Raw genomic sequence first — 16686 nt, forward strand, 5'->3', positions numbered from 1 at the left:
ATAGTACCCCGATAGCCTCATTTCAAATACACATTTTACCTAACTTTCATATACAGTATCATTTTTGTGTCAAACCCCACACCTGTTTTAAATTCAACCTGGAATACAGGACACCAATATCTACAGGTTATGCACGTGGCCTCAGGCCACAAGGAGCTTCCTCTGCCTTGCCAAGTCGACAGATGTAGTGATGGCATAGTGTGTGTGTGTTGTGGCGGGGTGGTGGGGGCAGTTTAGGGCCACAGATTAAGGAAGAGCAGTACTAACACCATTGAATATTTGCAACTCACCAAATTTATATTTAGTGGAGAGGAAACTATAGAAGTCAAACATGCCTCGGATGTCAAAGAAAGGTGGTTCCCCTGGCCCCCTCCCTCCCTACCCTACAGTTCTGGATTTTGTGAGGACTGTATCATTCTATATCTAGCTACCTGGACTGGCACCCACCCAACCACCAGGCATTATTCCATTCAGGAAAAATGCTTTGCAATCACATGACTTACAATAACTCAGACACTTCCATATTTTAATTTATATATTTAGTAGTAATAATATCTCACAATGCAATCCCTAACATTTTATCAGCTGCAATGAATCATTATATATGAGTCATAATAAACTATAATGTTATCAAGACTCTCAATAATAAAATGATCAGTGATATAACCAACATTTATTGGTATATCAAATACATCTAAATTATGAAAAGGAAAAAACAACAGGTCAATGATGAAGAAAATGTCTGCAACATTCCTGAGTTTAATTGAAGATCACCATCATGTAACATCCCCAATTTAGTAATGGTAACATAGCACACTAAATTAAGATAATTCCACAGAATTATTAAATGACAATGTAAGAAATATTTGAATGTTGTGCAACTTCTGAACTGAAACCAGCAAGTACGTTCTTGGCAACTCAGGGTCTGACTACCTTACCCTGAAATAACCCTGTTATTTCTTATCACTGAGCATCGAACTGACCTGCTGACTGCTATCATCACTTCCACTGATGTAAGAAAGAAAGCTTACATCCATGTATCTTAAAAGTTTTCCTTCTTTTCTCCATTTGCAGCTGTCTGTAGCACTGTCTGCTGTGAAACAGTTATTTAATTCTCCAAACATACCCAGTCCACTGGTGTTATGTTTCAGATTCTTCTTCCCCTTTAGTGCAGGATGGGCACTACAGAATCATTTCACACATTGAAGGAGTAATTATCTCCCTGTACACTTGAAGGCGTGAAGGCAAACTTCCCAAACTGACATGCAATTCCATAGGCATTTATGCCCTAAAATAACCCTATAATAACCTCTGTTTTACCTTCCATTTAAGAATGAATATATGATGTTCATTTTAGAATTAAGGAAGGTAGGGAATTACTGCTCAATTGAAATAGAAAAAACACATTCGATTACAGAGCATTCTCGAAATACCTTAATATTTCAAAAGAGTCAGGTAAGAGGCTAGACTTACCTGATGGTTGGCATCATCCAGGGTATGAATATTATTTAAATTGATCCCTGAGTAACAGCATGGAAATTACTCAGGTCAAAAATTGGCAATAATTGCATTTTTAAAAATTAAAGTGAGTTTCAAATTTTTACATTAAATTTACTTTGCCTATTTACAAGAAAAGGAAGAAAACTGCGATTCTGATTTAAACCTAATCCAAATACTCAAGGTCATACAAGTGCTAAAGTTTTTATTAAACTGAATTTGGTAGTAGTTTCTTTAAATTCATATTATGTCAGAACTAGTCACAAAATGAGATTTGATTTATTCAGCTTATAAATGCGTTATTGCTGCAATAAAGTACATAATTTTACTTTCTGGTTGAATACTAGCTGCCCCCAGTTTCTTCTTCCCTTGTTTTCCATCAATACTCTCTGCTCCCTTACCTCCCTCCAAAAACAATACAGGTAAAAATTAAAATAACTGGATACTTCGCTTCCCCAACTTCGACTCTTCAGTATAATATATAAGACGCCAGATGCAGCACCCTCTCCTTACATAATAGTAGGGGGTGGGGAGGGAATGTACTTCGGTCAAAACATGATTTCGGTTATTTTCAATTGTGTAGGATCTCTACTTGAAAAACTTCCTCTCTTCAAATATCTGTAACAAATAGAAAGCATTTCTAACCGAAAGGTTACCTTTACCTGAAGCAGGCAAAACTATTTGCACAGCCAATTGTGTGTGTGTGTGTGTGTGTGTGTGTGATCCATACATCTGAACAGGGTTTTCAATTTCTAATGCGGCAGGGAAACTAAATTTGCTTTTACTTCCTCATCTTGACATCAAGTCAAATAAGCACGGGTTAAGCATGGGTTAAACTCTGCTGTAATATGATATTGTTACATAATAAAAGTTTCCTGTTGGCATTTACAAACACCTCCCAATATCCTCCACAGTGTTACTGGACACAAATTAAACCTCTAAATTAGAAGATTCACTGATTATGCACACAGCTGGAAAACAACATAGCAACCAAAAGATAAACCTTTCTGAGTGCAAAATATTTTTTTTCTATTTTTTTTTTCCTTTCTGTTGAGTCCTTAACTAAAGGCTCCTATTTGATAGTTTTCGATGTCCTTGATCTACACAAAGTAGGTGTTGGAAGAAAGCTGATTGGTCAGACAACTGACTTATTATTTTACTGAATCTGACATAAAATAACCAGGTGCAAAGAGGTTTATCATAAATGCAACCTCCCAAGCAAATTGTGTCAAATAAAAACACACATATGATGCTTTTCAACATCCGGAAACACTTATTTCAGACATTAGTTGTTCTCCTTTTCATGTTGCCATTTTCCATAACTGTTTCACAGGCACCAAAACGAAGATACTCTCACAGCAATATACTGCATTCAAGAAGACAAGCATTCTTCTAGTTTCTCTTTTAAAATAAAAAGAATCTAAGCTCAATTCTCGCGAACCATTTTCTGTCAAAATTTTGCTCTCCCGTATTAAGGAAAACAAAATTTGACCAAAAATGCCTACTGACCATCATTGATTTTACACGTAAATAATTACCGTTCTTTAAAAGTTGTAGGGCAGCATTTATTTTTTTTTCAGTCAAACTCAGTAACAAAGAACTGAGACCTCCACTAATAAATAACATCTTGAAATATACATGATTGTGGTGTCCCCGTGTTACTTTCAATGGTAACTGACACGCCCCGAATTTAACTGTACCAGACAGTTCTATCTGTCCCATCGCTGACCAAACAGTGCTTCTCTGTTTCTATTCATTATGTATTATACGAAGTCTAAACACAGCCCAGTATGACGAGGGAAAAAATTACACTTCTTAGGATACCAAAGTGATGCATTCAAGATCTCTCTTGCAATACATGCCCGTCCATAAGCACTAACAGGCATTTTTCTGATAGAGCTAAAATATGTTGGCTCCAAGCTCATTACTCTATGAACCTTCAGGTCCCCTGTTACTGTTGGTTTTCAGAAAACCCTGGTAAAAACCAGGCACTATCCAAACCTTGCACACCAAACTTGCAAACAGCCTTGTGCAATGATCAATAACCTTGGCCACAGAGTCATCGGCCCCAAATTCACGGTCCTGAAGACCAATGCAGCAAAAACCCAGACGAAATGCTAGCTGGAGCCCCAAAGAATTACCGCGCTCCCCCTCTGCCGCATGGAGGGAAGCAATGGGAGAAGAGGAGTGGAATCAGGCTCACCAGCTCCGAAGATGCTCCGGTGACCTCTGGCTGCGCGGCGAGAGCTGGGGAGGGAAGGCGCTACTGCAGCCGCGGCGGGCTGTGTGGACTCTGCCCCTGGTGCATTCCTCGCATTCCTGCACAATCTGTCGCCAGCCCAGGAGCCGGCAGCGCGCGTCCCCCGCTGTACACACACACCTGACTACCGCTGCGCCCCGAGCGGCCACTGCCGCCGCGGCGCCTCCACTGCCCGCGCTCGCGGTGTGTCGCACTCAGCCAACACGCAGCCAAATCCCGGCCCCGCCGCTCGCTCTCCGGGTGGCGGTCCAGGGGAGAGGGCCGGCAGCCTCAGCAGCCGGTGGGGGGGATACCAGATCCGCCAGGGAGGTGCCGCAGCTCCGCTTCAACTCCTGGCAGGGAGAGGAGGAAGCGGCGGCGCAGGAGGGCAGCGGCGAGGCTCCGGGCTGGGAAGCTGGGAGGGGTGGAGCGTGAGGATCCGCGGCCAGTAGAGAGGGGCGCACTGGGCAGAGGGGGTGGGCAGGACCGGCAAGGAGTGCAGGACTTCGGGGAGAAACGCAAGACCGCGCGGGCAGCAGGGGCGTGGGAAGACAGGGAGGGGGCCAAGGTGCAGGATCTGGGGCTGGAATGACAGACAGCCAGCCCCGAGGGCTGAGGAGGGCGGGCGTCCTGTGGTGTCGGGGGCCCAGGGGGGCGCGGGGCGGCAGGCAGCGGAGAAGCAGCCGCGAGGGCGTCCAGCAAGGTTCAGTGCGGCGCTCAAGTTCGGGGCTGGGGGCTCCTGATCCGCACAGCCCAGCGTAGGCAGAGGTCGTGCGCGGCGCGTACGGGAGACGAGGGAGAGGAATCGCCGGGAAAAGCAAATGGAGGGTGAAACTTGTGCGCCTGCCGGGGGGAGGGGAGCAGCAGGCGAGTGCGGGCAGGAACACGAGGCGGGGCAGGAAAGCCGCGGCGGCCGCCAGGCGCTGGGGACGGGGCAGCGGGAGGGAGGCCCCCAGCCCCCGGTGCGCAGGTCCCGACCCCGGCGCGTGTTTGGGGCGAGGGCCGAGGGTCTCGTGGGCAGGAGTCTCTGCGCCCTCCCGCGAGCCCACACACTTACTTTCCAGCTTAGGCTGCGGCCGTCGTCGCTCCAGGGATCAGGGACATCGGCGCCGAGGGGTCGCCGCTGCGGCACCCGAAAAAATTAAAAAAGTGCCGCGGCCGCGCGGCTGCCCGCCCCTCCCTCCCCCACCCGCCCCCTCCCCCGGAGCGGCTCTCCCACCACCCCCGGCGGCGGCGGTGGCCAACTTGCCCCTCTACCCCTTGCCCATGGTGCCGCCTCCGCGGCCGGCGTCGACGCGGACTCAGCCTCGGAGCCCCCTCTACTGCCCAGAGGCCGCCGCCGCCCGCCCCGCCGCCAGCCCTCCCGCCCGGCCAGCCCCGGGCTCCCGGGAACGTCAGCACGCCGCCGTCCCCGGGCCAGCTCCCGCCACCCCATTGGCGGGAAGGAGAGGGCTGGCCCTCCCCATTGGCCCGGCCCTCATATTGAACGGGCCAATGGGAGCTGCGGTTTCAGGTCGCCATAGAGACCGATGCTGTTCAGCGCCAGAGGGCCTGGAGAAGGTGGGTGTGAGGATGAAGGTGTCTCAGGTCTCCGGCGCGGGAGGGGGTGGTGGAGAGGACAGGGAGATTCCCCAGCGCTGGCTCTGAAATCTGGGGCAGGTTTTCCTTTGCCCTACTGCCAACCCCAACTGTGCCTGGTAGGGTTTGTCCCTGGCATCAAAGGTAGGAACAGCTGAGCCCTTAGGCGTACCCCTGACGGTGAGAGCCCAGGAATGGTCGTTTCACTTTTCCTGCGTTTGGGGAGTCCCTGAGGCTATGCCCTTTGACCTTTGATATGTGTGCAGCTTCTGCTTCTCCAGGTGAGTCTGCACCCCTTCCCTTCCATCGCTGCTTCCTCCTGACGTCACTGAGCCACCTAAATCCTACTTACGCTGTTCTCCCCAGCCACTCCCCCTTCCCTGAGGTGGATCTTGCCTCAACGTTTTGGGTCTTCAAACTTATAACCCTTCTCAAAGAAGACTCAAAGAGGATTTCCTTTGAGGTTATTTTGGTACGGGAACAAGGTGGCGGATTGTATGATAGATGCCAAAGCGTCAACACATGAGCTAGCCTGTTCCCTGATTCTCAAAGCAAACCTCTAATCTCCCTGTGGGCAGATATTTATTAAACACATCTGTGTGTACATCCTGCACGATGAGCTTGACAGGTGCATGTTCTTTCGCTTGAGAAGTTACAGGCTTGATAAAGATAGAGGAAATAGAAACGGTCCTTAACGCCTTCTGATGATTTCACAAAAGAGTAAGGGAAATGGATTACAGTTGATGGATTTTGTTTTCTATTTTCCAATATCTCTTTAAATTTGATATGGAAATAACCTGAGGCATGAAATCAGTACACACAAAAATCTTGAGCTTTAGTAATGTCTTCTACTTTCATTTAAAAGCATTTTGTGCTAGTTTGTCAATACTAATTGTTTTGTCAATACATTTTATATTTAGATATCACCTTCTTAAAGTAGATTTCATGAACATATTAGGCTTTAAAACATGATATTGCTCTAGCTTATAGCCACTGATATTCTTACATTCTTCTTTTGATGATTTTACTTTTTTTAGACTAATCTCTTTAGTAAGGAGACTATGTTTACGTTACTGCCCCTCAAATTGGAGGGACCATATTGTGTGAAAAAGCTGATAGGATTTTGGAAATTACAAATATTTTGTTGAGAGAAACAGATTAATGTGTGTGCAAGCTGCATATGTCTCAGTATTCTGAATTTTAAGTTGGGTGATACGCTTTGCTACCGGTTTTTATCTTACTATATTTGAAGATTACAAAGATGTAACCTAAGAAATGTTAATATGGTGCCTTGATTGGAAAAAAAAAAAAAAAACCTCTCCACGTTTGTAGTAAAAAAAAGGTGAACATGTGAATGTTCCCCCTAAATATTTTCAGAATTGAGAAGGGATCTGCAAGGGCCAGGAAGTGCTGTGCCATGGCTGGCCATCATGGAAATAGGCTGTTTTTAACTTCTTCTGGCTTTTTAGTATGTGTTTTTATTTATAGAATAGAAAAAGTAAACGACAAATTGTTATATAAGACACATGTTCAATGAAAAATACTAATGATTTTGCTTTTTTTAAAAAAAATTTCAATAACATCGAATGAATGGAAGATGTGTCTAATGGAAAGAAAAAATGGGTCTTTCCTTTTCTCTTGTCTTAGGCTAGCATAGAAAGAAGAAAAAAGCTTATTATTACTCCAATAATCTTTGTGTGTGTGTGTTTTTCTCTGATGACTATTTTGATATTGTAGATTTCGTGTTTGTCATAATTAAAATGTTTCTAAAATCCACCATGAATAATGTCCTCTGAAATAGCTGCCACTCAACATTAATTATTTTATTTTTGTATTTAGTTGAAAGGTTTCTTTTGAACTTGCTCCTGCGCTACTAAGCATTGCTAGATAGGGTGAAAGAATCACTTCATTCCACTAAAAGTTCATGCTATTCAGACTTGGCTGTGTCTTCACTGATTCTCAATTCCTTTCCTCATCAGGAGGATGAGTATCTGGAACTTATCCAGGAACATTATCCAGGCCACTTCCAAACCTGTCTTATGTCTGCTTTCCTCAAGCCCCCACTTTACGTGGTTTTCCTCCACTTCTGCAAATGATCTTGCTTCGTACTCTACTGAAGGATCCACCATGAGGTTCCTCAACTTAACTTTCCTAAAACCCAGTCCTAGTTTTCACACATCTGTACCTCCTTCAGTCATGGCTGAGAAGGGGTGTCCTCATTTCTCTTCAAAGCTCATACTCCACTTATGCTCCTAAACATAAGCCATCTTCTCTCTACCAGGATTTTGCTCTATTGATTATAATTTATCTCTTACATGATGTGTTACACCCTCTTCTCCAAAGATTTTTCCTAAGTCTTCCGAATATCTGGCTTTTGGTAAAACCACCTTCTTTCTACTCTACCACCATCTGTATCTACTGGCCTTTCTTTTCACCAAGAAACTGTCTGAAGGGAATTTCTTGAGGTTTCTGCTTTGTTGCCAATGTTTTGACCCTTGAATACAACAGAAATAATTTTGAAGATTGTGCTTTCTCCTCAAAATCCTAGCTTATTTTGCCAATTAAGTTCTCTCCTACAAAAATGTCCTTTGCCTCCAAGTTGCAATGGCCCAATTCCAGATTTCCAGTGAAGAAATGAAACCATTGTCACCTAGCCTGAGGATCCACAGAAATGCAAATGACCAGCTTGAGAAGAAGATGATTTAAACTGCTAGCCTGGCCACCTTGGAAAAAGTGTTGGGAAGTAGGAGTGGGAAGAGGGCCTGTGCTCAGGCTGACACTGGGGCCCAGGGCAAGGTTAGAATATTAAGAGGTTTGGTGACTCCACCCTCAAGAACAAAAGTAAACAGCAGAAATTCAAACAACTTTTCAATTACCAGCTCAGAAAGAAGTCAACCTGAAACTTTTAAGGTTATGAAAACTTTGTAACTTTCCAATGTTTATTATTTTCATATTATCCCATAAAAATTAGTGGTAAATCCCCTAAGAAGCATAGCAGAGGCAGCAAGGAATAGGAGGAAGCAGGAACACTGAGTCTCTTGTCGTATCTGGGTGTCTATGTAGGAGTAGGGGAGGTAAAGATAAAACCTTCAAAAAGTACACCAATACTGATAATTTTGGGGTTTTCTTTTTAAAGAGGAATGTTAAAACAGAGGTGGGTGGCAAAGGAGGGAAAGAGAGTGGTGGAATAAGCGGGTCCTGAGAAGGGTTGCTAGGGCTTAATAATAGTTCTGCTCAGGTGGCTATGGTGGTTTCAGGATTGGCTGAGCCCCACCCCATCCCCATCCTCTGAATATATTATGTAAATCCTCCCATGACTCTGCCTAATAATTACCTGTAAAAACTTTCTGAAAGTTTCCTGGCCTTCCCCATTCTTGAGAGGGTGAGTTCTTTCTTACTGTATTGTGACCCTTGATACTCTCTCCCATGTTGTGGTTATTTTTGTGTGAACCTTTTCCCCTAACGGATAGGATCCACATCATGGTCATGACTGTGTCCCTCACTGCCTTAAACTACTGAAACACCTCCCACACTAAGAAAAGCCAATATTTAGTAGTCCTTTGTTTAGTTCTTGGAAGAACTTGACTTTGAATAATAAAAAATTGGAATCAGGATGTTGGGAGAGAATCAGGAAAAGTTGGGATTAGCTGTTCAATGCGGAAAAATCAGATAAAGTATGATAGAGCAGAATAGAGGTTTTGAAACTCAGCTTTGCTAAGCAAGTTAAACAAGGGTTACTTTTTTTTTGGTGTATGAAACTTCTAGGTTGTTCTGTCTTTTGGAAAACAGTGGGGTCATGAGATTTTAACAACTTCGTAAAATCAGAATGGCATCAAACATCTGGTATGTGTAATAGTCATGCTTCCTAGTACGTATATCCACAGCCCTTGAAGGAGGCAGCCCTGCACACCTCATAACAATGCACCTGGCATGGCATCAGCCCCTGTGGAGACCTGACCCATGTAGCCAACCCATTGCCCCCTAACTGGTAATGATGCCAATCAGATTATTTCTCAGGGAGTTTGAAATTGAGAGGACAAGTGAACCAGAGAGAGCACTGTCTTGGTCCTGATGTTTTCTGGGTTCCTATTGATGGGACAACAATATGCCTACCCCAAAATGTGCCATTTTGGCATAAGGAATATTTTGAGCTGAAAGCAATTGAGAAATAGCAGATGCAAGAAAAACTCTTTCCCTTCTGCTTTTCTATCTAAAAGTAGGCCATTACTTTCTATTTGTAAAGTTGTCTCCCTCTCTACTACCAGGAAAGGATCTACTTGGAAATGACTCTTACTACTGGAGAGGACACTTATGCACGTAACACACGTTAATAGACAACCCTTACTTATATGTTTCCTAGCACCTTTCCATAACTTTCCCCCCTCAACTCTGTTCTCCACAGGAAGCCCCATACCCCCTCTCCTTTGTGTAGCCTCTTCATACTTTATCACTTCTGTTAAGACGGTATCGGTCAAAAATTCTAATTGCCTCCTTGAGTCACATTTCTTTGTGAAGCTTTTGTGTACATATGTAATTAAATGTTTTTTCTCTTGTCAGTCTGTCTTTTATCAGTTTCATTCTCAGACATTGAACCTAGGAGGATAGAGGAAAAGTGTTTTTCCTTCCTTACACTATTCTCCTCATAAGGTCATACTTAAATAAACTTCATTTTCTTTTTGTTTTGTGAGATTTTTGTTTCCTGTGATCATCCCTACTCCATTCTTTTCCTTGTTTGCCTTTAGTGAGTCCCTGTTCCTTGCCATCCAAGGCTTCATTTACAAATTATGCAAATATTTTAAAACAAAAGAAAACAGGTATTATGACTTGTTGAACTATGAAGAGTAGCACCCTAAAGGTTTTTTTAAATAAGCAAATAATAGAAAATGAATTATCTATCTAGAATCAAATTACTGCCAACCTGAGTTAGGCAAAATAATTTTTTTTTGTGCGGTGTTTCTATCCCCTACTCTCCCATATCAAAACCCTGTATTCCTCAATTCTCTGTTCTCATCCTTTCAAGTTGGAGATAAGAGAAGGACTTTGAGAAAATTAGTGATATAATTTCTTTTTCAGGGTAGAATCATTTTGCCACATCATTGGTATGGAAAGAAAATATTGGAACTTGTATTTCTATTATACATTTTAGGAATCAGGCTGGAAAATAATTTATTAGAGACATCAGTAGTTTTACAATGCAGGAGAAATAGATTCTGATGTTTAAGTTCCAGCAATTTAAAAATTTCTCAGGAGGAAAATCAGATGTCATCCAAAATTGCTACACTATTTTATTTAAAATACTGAATTATCAGCAAAAATTATGAGACCTGCATAAAAACAGGAAAGTGTGACTGAAATTCAGGAAAATAATCAGCCATTAGATACTCTAAGTGGCCCCACTTGTTGGATTTAGTATACAACTAATTCAAAACAGCTAGTATAAGTATGTTTTAAAACTTAAAGATGAAATGACTAAACAAATATGGACTCTAAATAGAGAAATATAAACTATGAAAAAGAAACTAAAAATTTTAGAGTTGAAAAATATAACAACAATTAAAAAATCTGCTGTATGGGTTCCATAGCAAATTTGTGATGGCAGAACAAGGAATCAGTGAACTTGAAGACAGACTAATAGAAAATATCCAACCTAAAGAACAGAAGAAAGATTGAAGAAAAATGAACAAAGCTTCTGGGACTTGTGGGACAGAATCAAAGTATACCAATTTATGCTGGGAGCCCCAGAAAGAAAGGAGGGATGGAAGGGTATAGAAAAAATATTTGAAGAAGCAATGTCCTAAAACTTCCCAAATCTGTTTAAAATCTTAATGCACACATCAAAGACACTCAGCAAACACCAAGTAGAATAAACATAAAGAGAGGCACAACTAGATACATCTTAGCCTGCTGAAAGACAAAAACAACAAGAAAATTTTGAGGCAGCAAGAAAATAACAACTCATTTTACACAAGGGAATCACAGTAAAATTAACAGCTGACCTCTCATTAGAAACAAAAGATACTAGAGAGTCGTAAAAGGATATATTCAAAATGCTGAAAGAAAAAACCTGTCAATCAAGAATTCTATATGTAGCAAAACTGTTCTTCAAAATGAAGGTGACACTTACCATAAGTGGACCTATGTTGGAAGTGTGCTAATTACTGACAGATCCCATACAGCCAGCAGCTTTGTGCAAAACTCAAAGTAAAAGAAGGTTGTCAGACAGATGCAGGGCACCTGGCAAGTTATCCATCATCTCCATTTGGAAAGCAGCTCTTTACTCAGTGCTAACACTGGGTCATCAAATGATCACCACAGTAGAGGGCTGTTGTAAAACGCTAGATCTGAAGTTCTTCTAAAATAAAACCTCAGAAAATATGACCTCATTATTTCCCTAACTTCAGAGCTCTTTTGTCTGCTTCATAGAGGTAGAAAGAAGCTTATTAGAGCAGTAGCAGAGAGAAAATAAATCATTCAAAAAATATCTGCCCTCACTCTGTCCTTCAGCCATGATGCCTGGCCCTTTACATCCCTGGGCCACTGTTGTTGTTGTTTTCTGTACATCTCTGGGGTTAGATCAGCACAGCAAGACAACAGTACCTACTAATCATCTTGTCAGGAACTTCCACATTTTTCTGTAGTTTAGTAAATTTTTAAAATACAAAAAAAAAAATGAAGATGACAATATGTGCCAGAAAAAGCAATTGACAAGATCCAACACCGATTCATGGTAAAATGCTCAGCATACTAACAGTATGACTAAGAGTATGATGAAGGGAACTTCGTCAGTGTGATAAAGTGCATCTATGAATACCAACAGATAACAACATGTTTATGGTGAAAGACTCCATGCTTTCCTTTTGAGAATAAAGTATATGGCCATGCCACCTTGAACATACCTTATGTCTGATCTCAGAAAGTAGGGAGGGCCGGGCATGGTGGCTCATGTCTATAATCCCAGCACTTTGGGAGGCCAAGGTGGGCAGATCACTTCAGGTCAGGAGTTCAAGACCAGCCTGGCCAACATGGCAAAATGTCATCTCTACTAAAAATACAAAAATTGGCTTGGCATGGTGGTGGGTGCCTATAGTGCCAGCTACTCAAGAGGCTGAGGTAGGGAGAATTGCTTGAACCTGGGAGGTGGGGCCTGCAGTGAGCCGAGACCCTGCCACTGCACTCCAGCCTGGGTGACAGAGTGAGACTCTGTCTCGGAAAAAAAAAAGAGAAAAGAAACCAAGGAGAGCAAGAAGGGACAGAGCTCATTAGTACTTGAATGGGAGAATAAATAAGGATATCCATTCTCAATTCTTTCAGTCAACATTTTACTGGAGATTCTAGCTAGTGTAACAAGGAAAGAGAAATAAATCAAAGGCATATTGATTGAAAAGGAAAAATTAAAGATATCTTTATTTACAGATTACTTGATCTTATACATAAAAAATCCTACTAGGACCTAATAAATGAATTTAACAAGGTCACAAAATACAAGATCAATATATAGAAGTCAGTTATATTTTTATATGCTAGGAACCAGGAATCTGAAAATGAATTTTAAAAGACAGTTGTGGCTGGGCGCAGTGGCTCACGCCTGTAATCCCAGCACTTTGGGAGGCTGAAGTGGATGGATCACGAGGTCAGAAGTTCGAGAGCAGCCTGGCCAACATGGTAAAACACTGTCTCTACTAAAAATACAAAAATTAGCCGGGTGTGGTGGTGGGCACCTGTAATCCCAGCTACTCAGGAGGCTGAGCCTGGAGAATAGCTTGAACCTGGGAGGCGGAGGTTGCAGTGAGCCAAGATTGTATCACTGCACTCCAGCCTGGGTGACAGAGCAAGACTCCATATCGGAAAAAAAAAAAAAAAAAAAAAAACCGTTCCACTTACAATAACATGAGAAAGAAGACAATATTTAAGAATAAATTTTAGAAAACAAGCATAAGACCTATCTATCTATTTAATCTGATCTATAGATTAAATGTCATCTCTATCAATATCTTAGCAAGCATTTTTATAGGACTTGAGAAGTCAATTTTAAAATGGAAATACAGGCCGGGTGCAGTGGCTCAAGCATGTAATCCCAGCACTTTGGGAGGCCGAGGGGGTGGATTGCTTGAGCTCAGGAGTTGAAGACTAGCCTGGGTAACATGGCAAAAACCCATCTCTACCAAAAATACAAAAATAAGCCAGGCATGGTGGCTCACACCTGTGGTCCCAGCTCCTCAAGAGCCTGAGGTGGGAGGATGGCTGGAGCCCAGGAAGTCAAGGCTGCAGTGAGCTGTGATCACACCACTGAACTCCAGCCTGGATAACAGAATGAGACCCCATCTCAACAATAAATAAAAAAATAAAAATAAAATGTTAATACATATCAAAAACAATCTTGTAAAAAAAGGTTAAGAGTTATTACAATACTAATTTCAAAACTTATAAAGCTATAATAGTAGAATGTAATATTGGCATGATGATAGACACTTAGATCAATGAAATAGAGGGTACAGAAATTAATATATTTACAATCAGTTGGTTTTCAGCAAAGATGACAAAGCAGAGCAATAGTGAAAGGGATGCTTTTTTAAAGAAATACTACTGGAATAATTGCATATTCATATGCAAAATACTGAACTTAATTTCTTACCTCACACCATGTAGAAAAAAATTAATATATATCACAGACCTACATGTAAGAGCTAAAATTATATCTGAAAACGGTAGAAAATCTCTGCAACCTTGCTTTTGGAAAGGTTTCTTAGATACAACACCAAAATTGTGATCCATTAAAGAAGAAATCGATAAATCACATTTTATAAAAATGAAAAGTTTTGCTCTCCAAAAGATACAAGTAAGAAAGTGAAAAGACAAATAGCAGCCTGTGAAAAAATTCCTAGGTCAAATATCTGATAAAGGTCTTGTATCTAGAATATATAAAGCATGCTAAATGTCAAAAATAAGATAAGCAATTCAATTAAAAATAAAATGTTTTAATAGAGATTTCACCAAAAAGGCATATGAATGATTAGTAAGCACATGAAAAGATGTTCAACATATTAATCATTAGGGAAATGCGAATTACAACCACAATATGATACCAGTACACTACCAGTTAAATGGATATAAGCCAAATATTGACAATACACAGTGATGACAAAGATGTGAAAAAACTGCAACTCTCATAAATTGTTAAATGTGTAATGGTATACACACATTTTGGAGTCATTTAGCAACTTCTTGAAAACATAAACATAGCCAGACACAATGTTGCATGCATGTAGACCTAGCTACTCAGGTGGCTGAGGCAGGAGGATCCCTGGAGTTCAGGAGTTCTGGGCGATAGTGCACTATGCTGATCAGGTGTCTGTACTGTTAGGCATCAATATGGTGACCTCCTGGGAGGAAGGGACCACCAGGTTGCCTCAGGAGAGGGGAAGCAGCTCAGGTGGGAAACAGCAGGTCAAAACTCCTGTGCTGATCAGTAGTGGGATTGCACCTGTCAATAGCCACTGCATGCCAGTCCAAGCAATGTAGAGAGGCCTAGTCTAAAAAAAAAGTTATATATGTAAATATAAACTTATACTGTATGACCCAGCAGTCCTACTTCAATAGAAGTAAATATGTATGTCCACAGAGACTTTTACATGAACGATAGTAATATTGTTAATAATAGCAAAACATTGGAAATAATCTAATTATTTATGAGCCGATGATTGACAAAACAAAACATGGCATACCTGAATACTATTCAGCCCTAAAAATAATGAACTACTGATACATGGCACAGTATCGATAAACCTCCAAAATATTATGCCAAGAGAAAAAAAGGCAGACAAGAGGCCTCATTTGTATGATACCATTTATATGAAACTCCCAAAAAGGGAAAAAATATAGAGATAGAAGACAGATAAGTGATTACCTTAGACTGGGATGGGAGGATTTAATACAAGTGACTGAATGTCCTAAAAGTGGATAGTGGTAATGGTTACACAATAATACATTTATTAAAAATAATACAGTTCTAATGGGTATATTTTTATGGAATGTAAATTAGACCCCAATAAAGCTATTACAAATAAAAAAATTTTGAATAATGACATAAGCACATCTTAGAACTCGCTTATATGAAGACTCAATAAATTTGAAAACATTTTCTAACATGATTAAAAATATTCCTAATGGCATTTCAGTGGATCAGAACCCAGCTATTAAACATTTAAAAAAAAAAACTTTGTGAGGAAAACTGTTTGACCTCAGAGAAGCCAGAAATTCACTAGAGAAAAAGACTAAATTACAATCTTTGCATAATTGGTGGATGGAATTGATTTTTTTTTTTTTTTTTTTTTTTTTTTTTTTTTTTTTTTTGAGACAAGGTCTTGCCCTGTCAGAAAGCTAGAGTGCTGTGGTGTGACCATAGTTTACTGCAGCCTCAGACTCCTGGGGTCAAGCAGTCCTGCCTCAGCCTCCTGAGTAGCTGGGACTACAGGCGTGTGCCACCATGCCTGGCTAATTTTTACATTTTAGGTTTTTTTGTAGAGATGGGGTCTCACTATGTTGCCCAGGCTGGTCTTAAACCTCTGGCCTCACGTGATCCTCCCCTTTTGGCCTCCCAAAGTGTTGGGATTATAGGTGTAAGCCATAGCACCCAGCCCATGAATTGAAATTTGAGCATCGTAATTGATTACATAGAGCCTATTTTGTACTTCTTCCATATTTTTTCCAGTGTCTATTTTAATGACTGTATTCATTAAAGCCAAGTATGGGGGTGAACTGATCTTAGAGTTTGAATTCTTCTATGACCAACCATTAAACCAAGATTTTCAAGTAGTGAAGCACAGTCCATCACATAACTTTCACTAACATTTATTCGAATTGTCTATACTACATATGTCCACATTATATATCTTTTTTCTTGTACTCATAGATTTTCTGTATTTGTACTTCATAATATATATAATTTACAACACGATTACACTTAAAGAATTTAAAATAAGTAAATTTGGAAATATATCCTCAAAAGTGTTAGTAAGAGAGATGTGTGAGTGAGACCTCAAAGTTTTAGTAGAATATCTTTAGATAAAATGTTCATTATTTCCCTGCCATTTTTGTGTATTTTGTTGTCGTTTCAGTTTTTTCTCTTCTGTCTACCCCAATTACTAGAAGTAAGTCTTTGAAAGACTATATTTTAATCTTGTTCTTTTGCTTTTTTCTTTGTCTTAAAGATCACTTAAATTATTTAGCTCCAATGAATTTGAATCTCAGATACACTGATTATCAGAGACAGTGATCATTATTGTGATCAAACTGAGAAAGGTCAATGAAATCTCCAGTGGTATTGAGAGGAGTAGGCTTCTTTGGACATTTCTAAATGATGTAAAAGTAGGACA

The 16686-nt window shown here is 40.9% G+C and overlaps 2 protein-coding genes across 11 annotated transcripts in view; one reads left to right on the plus strand and one right to left on the minus strand.

The window, feature by feature from the left end:
- Nucleotides 1-5109, minus strand: part of PKP4 (plakophilin 4) — a 228895-nt gene extending 223786 nt beyond the window's left edge. For 7 of the 9 annotated variants that reach the window (XM_030916540.1, XM_030916537.1, XM_030916543.1 and 4 more), the window contains exon 1: nucleotides 4794-5109. The gene's annotated coding sequence lies outside the window, so the exon portion shown is untranslated. Of the gene's footprint in view, nucleotides 1-3700; nucleotides 4152-4793 lie in introns of all 9 variants that reach the window. The other 2 variants (XM_030916538.1, XM_030916534.1) reach the window with 1 other exon arrangement.
- A 146-nt stretch (nucleotides 5110-5255) lies between these two features.
- Nucleotides 5256-16686, plus strand: part of CCDC148 (coiled-coil domain containing 148) — a 302348-nt gene continuing 290917 nt past the window's right edge. For both annotated transcript variants that reach the window (XM_010353360.2, XM_010353361.2), the window contains exon 1: nucleotides 5256-5595. In XM_010353360.2, the coding sequence (XP_010351662.1) occupies nucleotides 5571-5595 (25 nt within the window). In that variant the 5' untranslated portion in view covers nucleotides 5256-5570. The remainder of the gene's footprint in view (nucleotides 5596-16686) is intronic.

Source organism: Rhinopithecus roxellana, chromosome 14, assembly GCF_007565055.1.
Source record: "Rhinopithecus roxellana isolate Shanxi Qingling chromosome 14, ASM756505v1, whole genome shotgun sequence".
Taxonomy (NCBI): Eukaryota; Metazoa; Chordata; class Mammalia; order Primates; family Cercopithecidae; genus Rhinopithecus; species Rhinopithecus roxellana.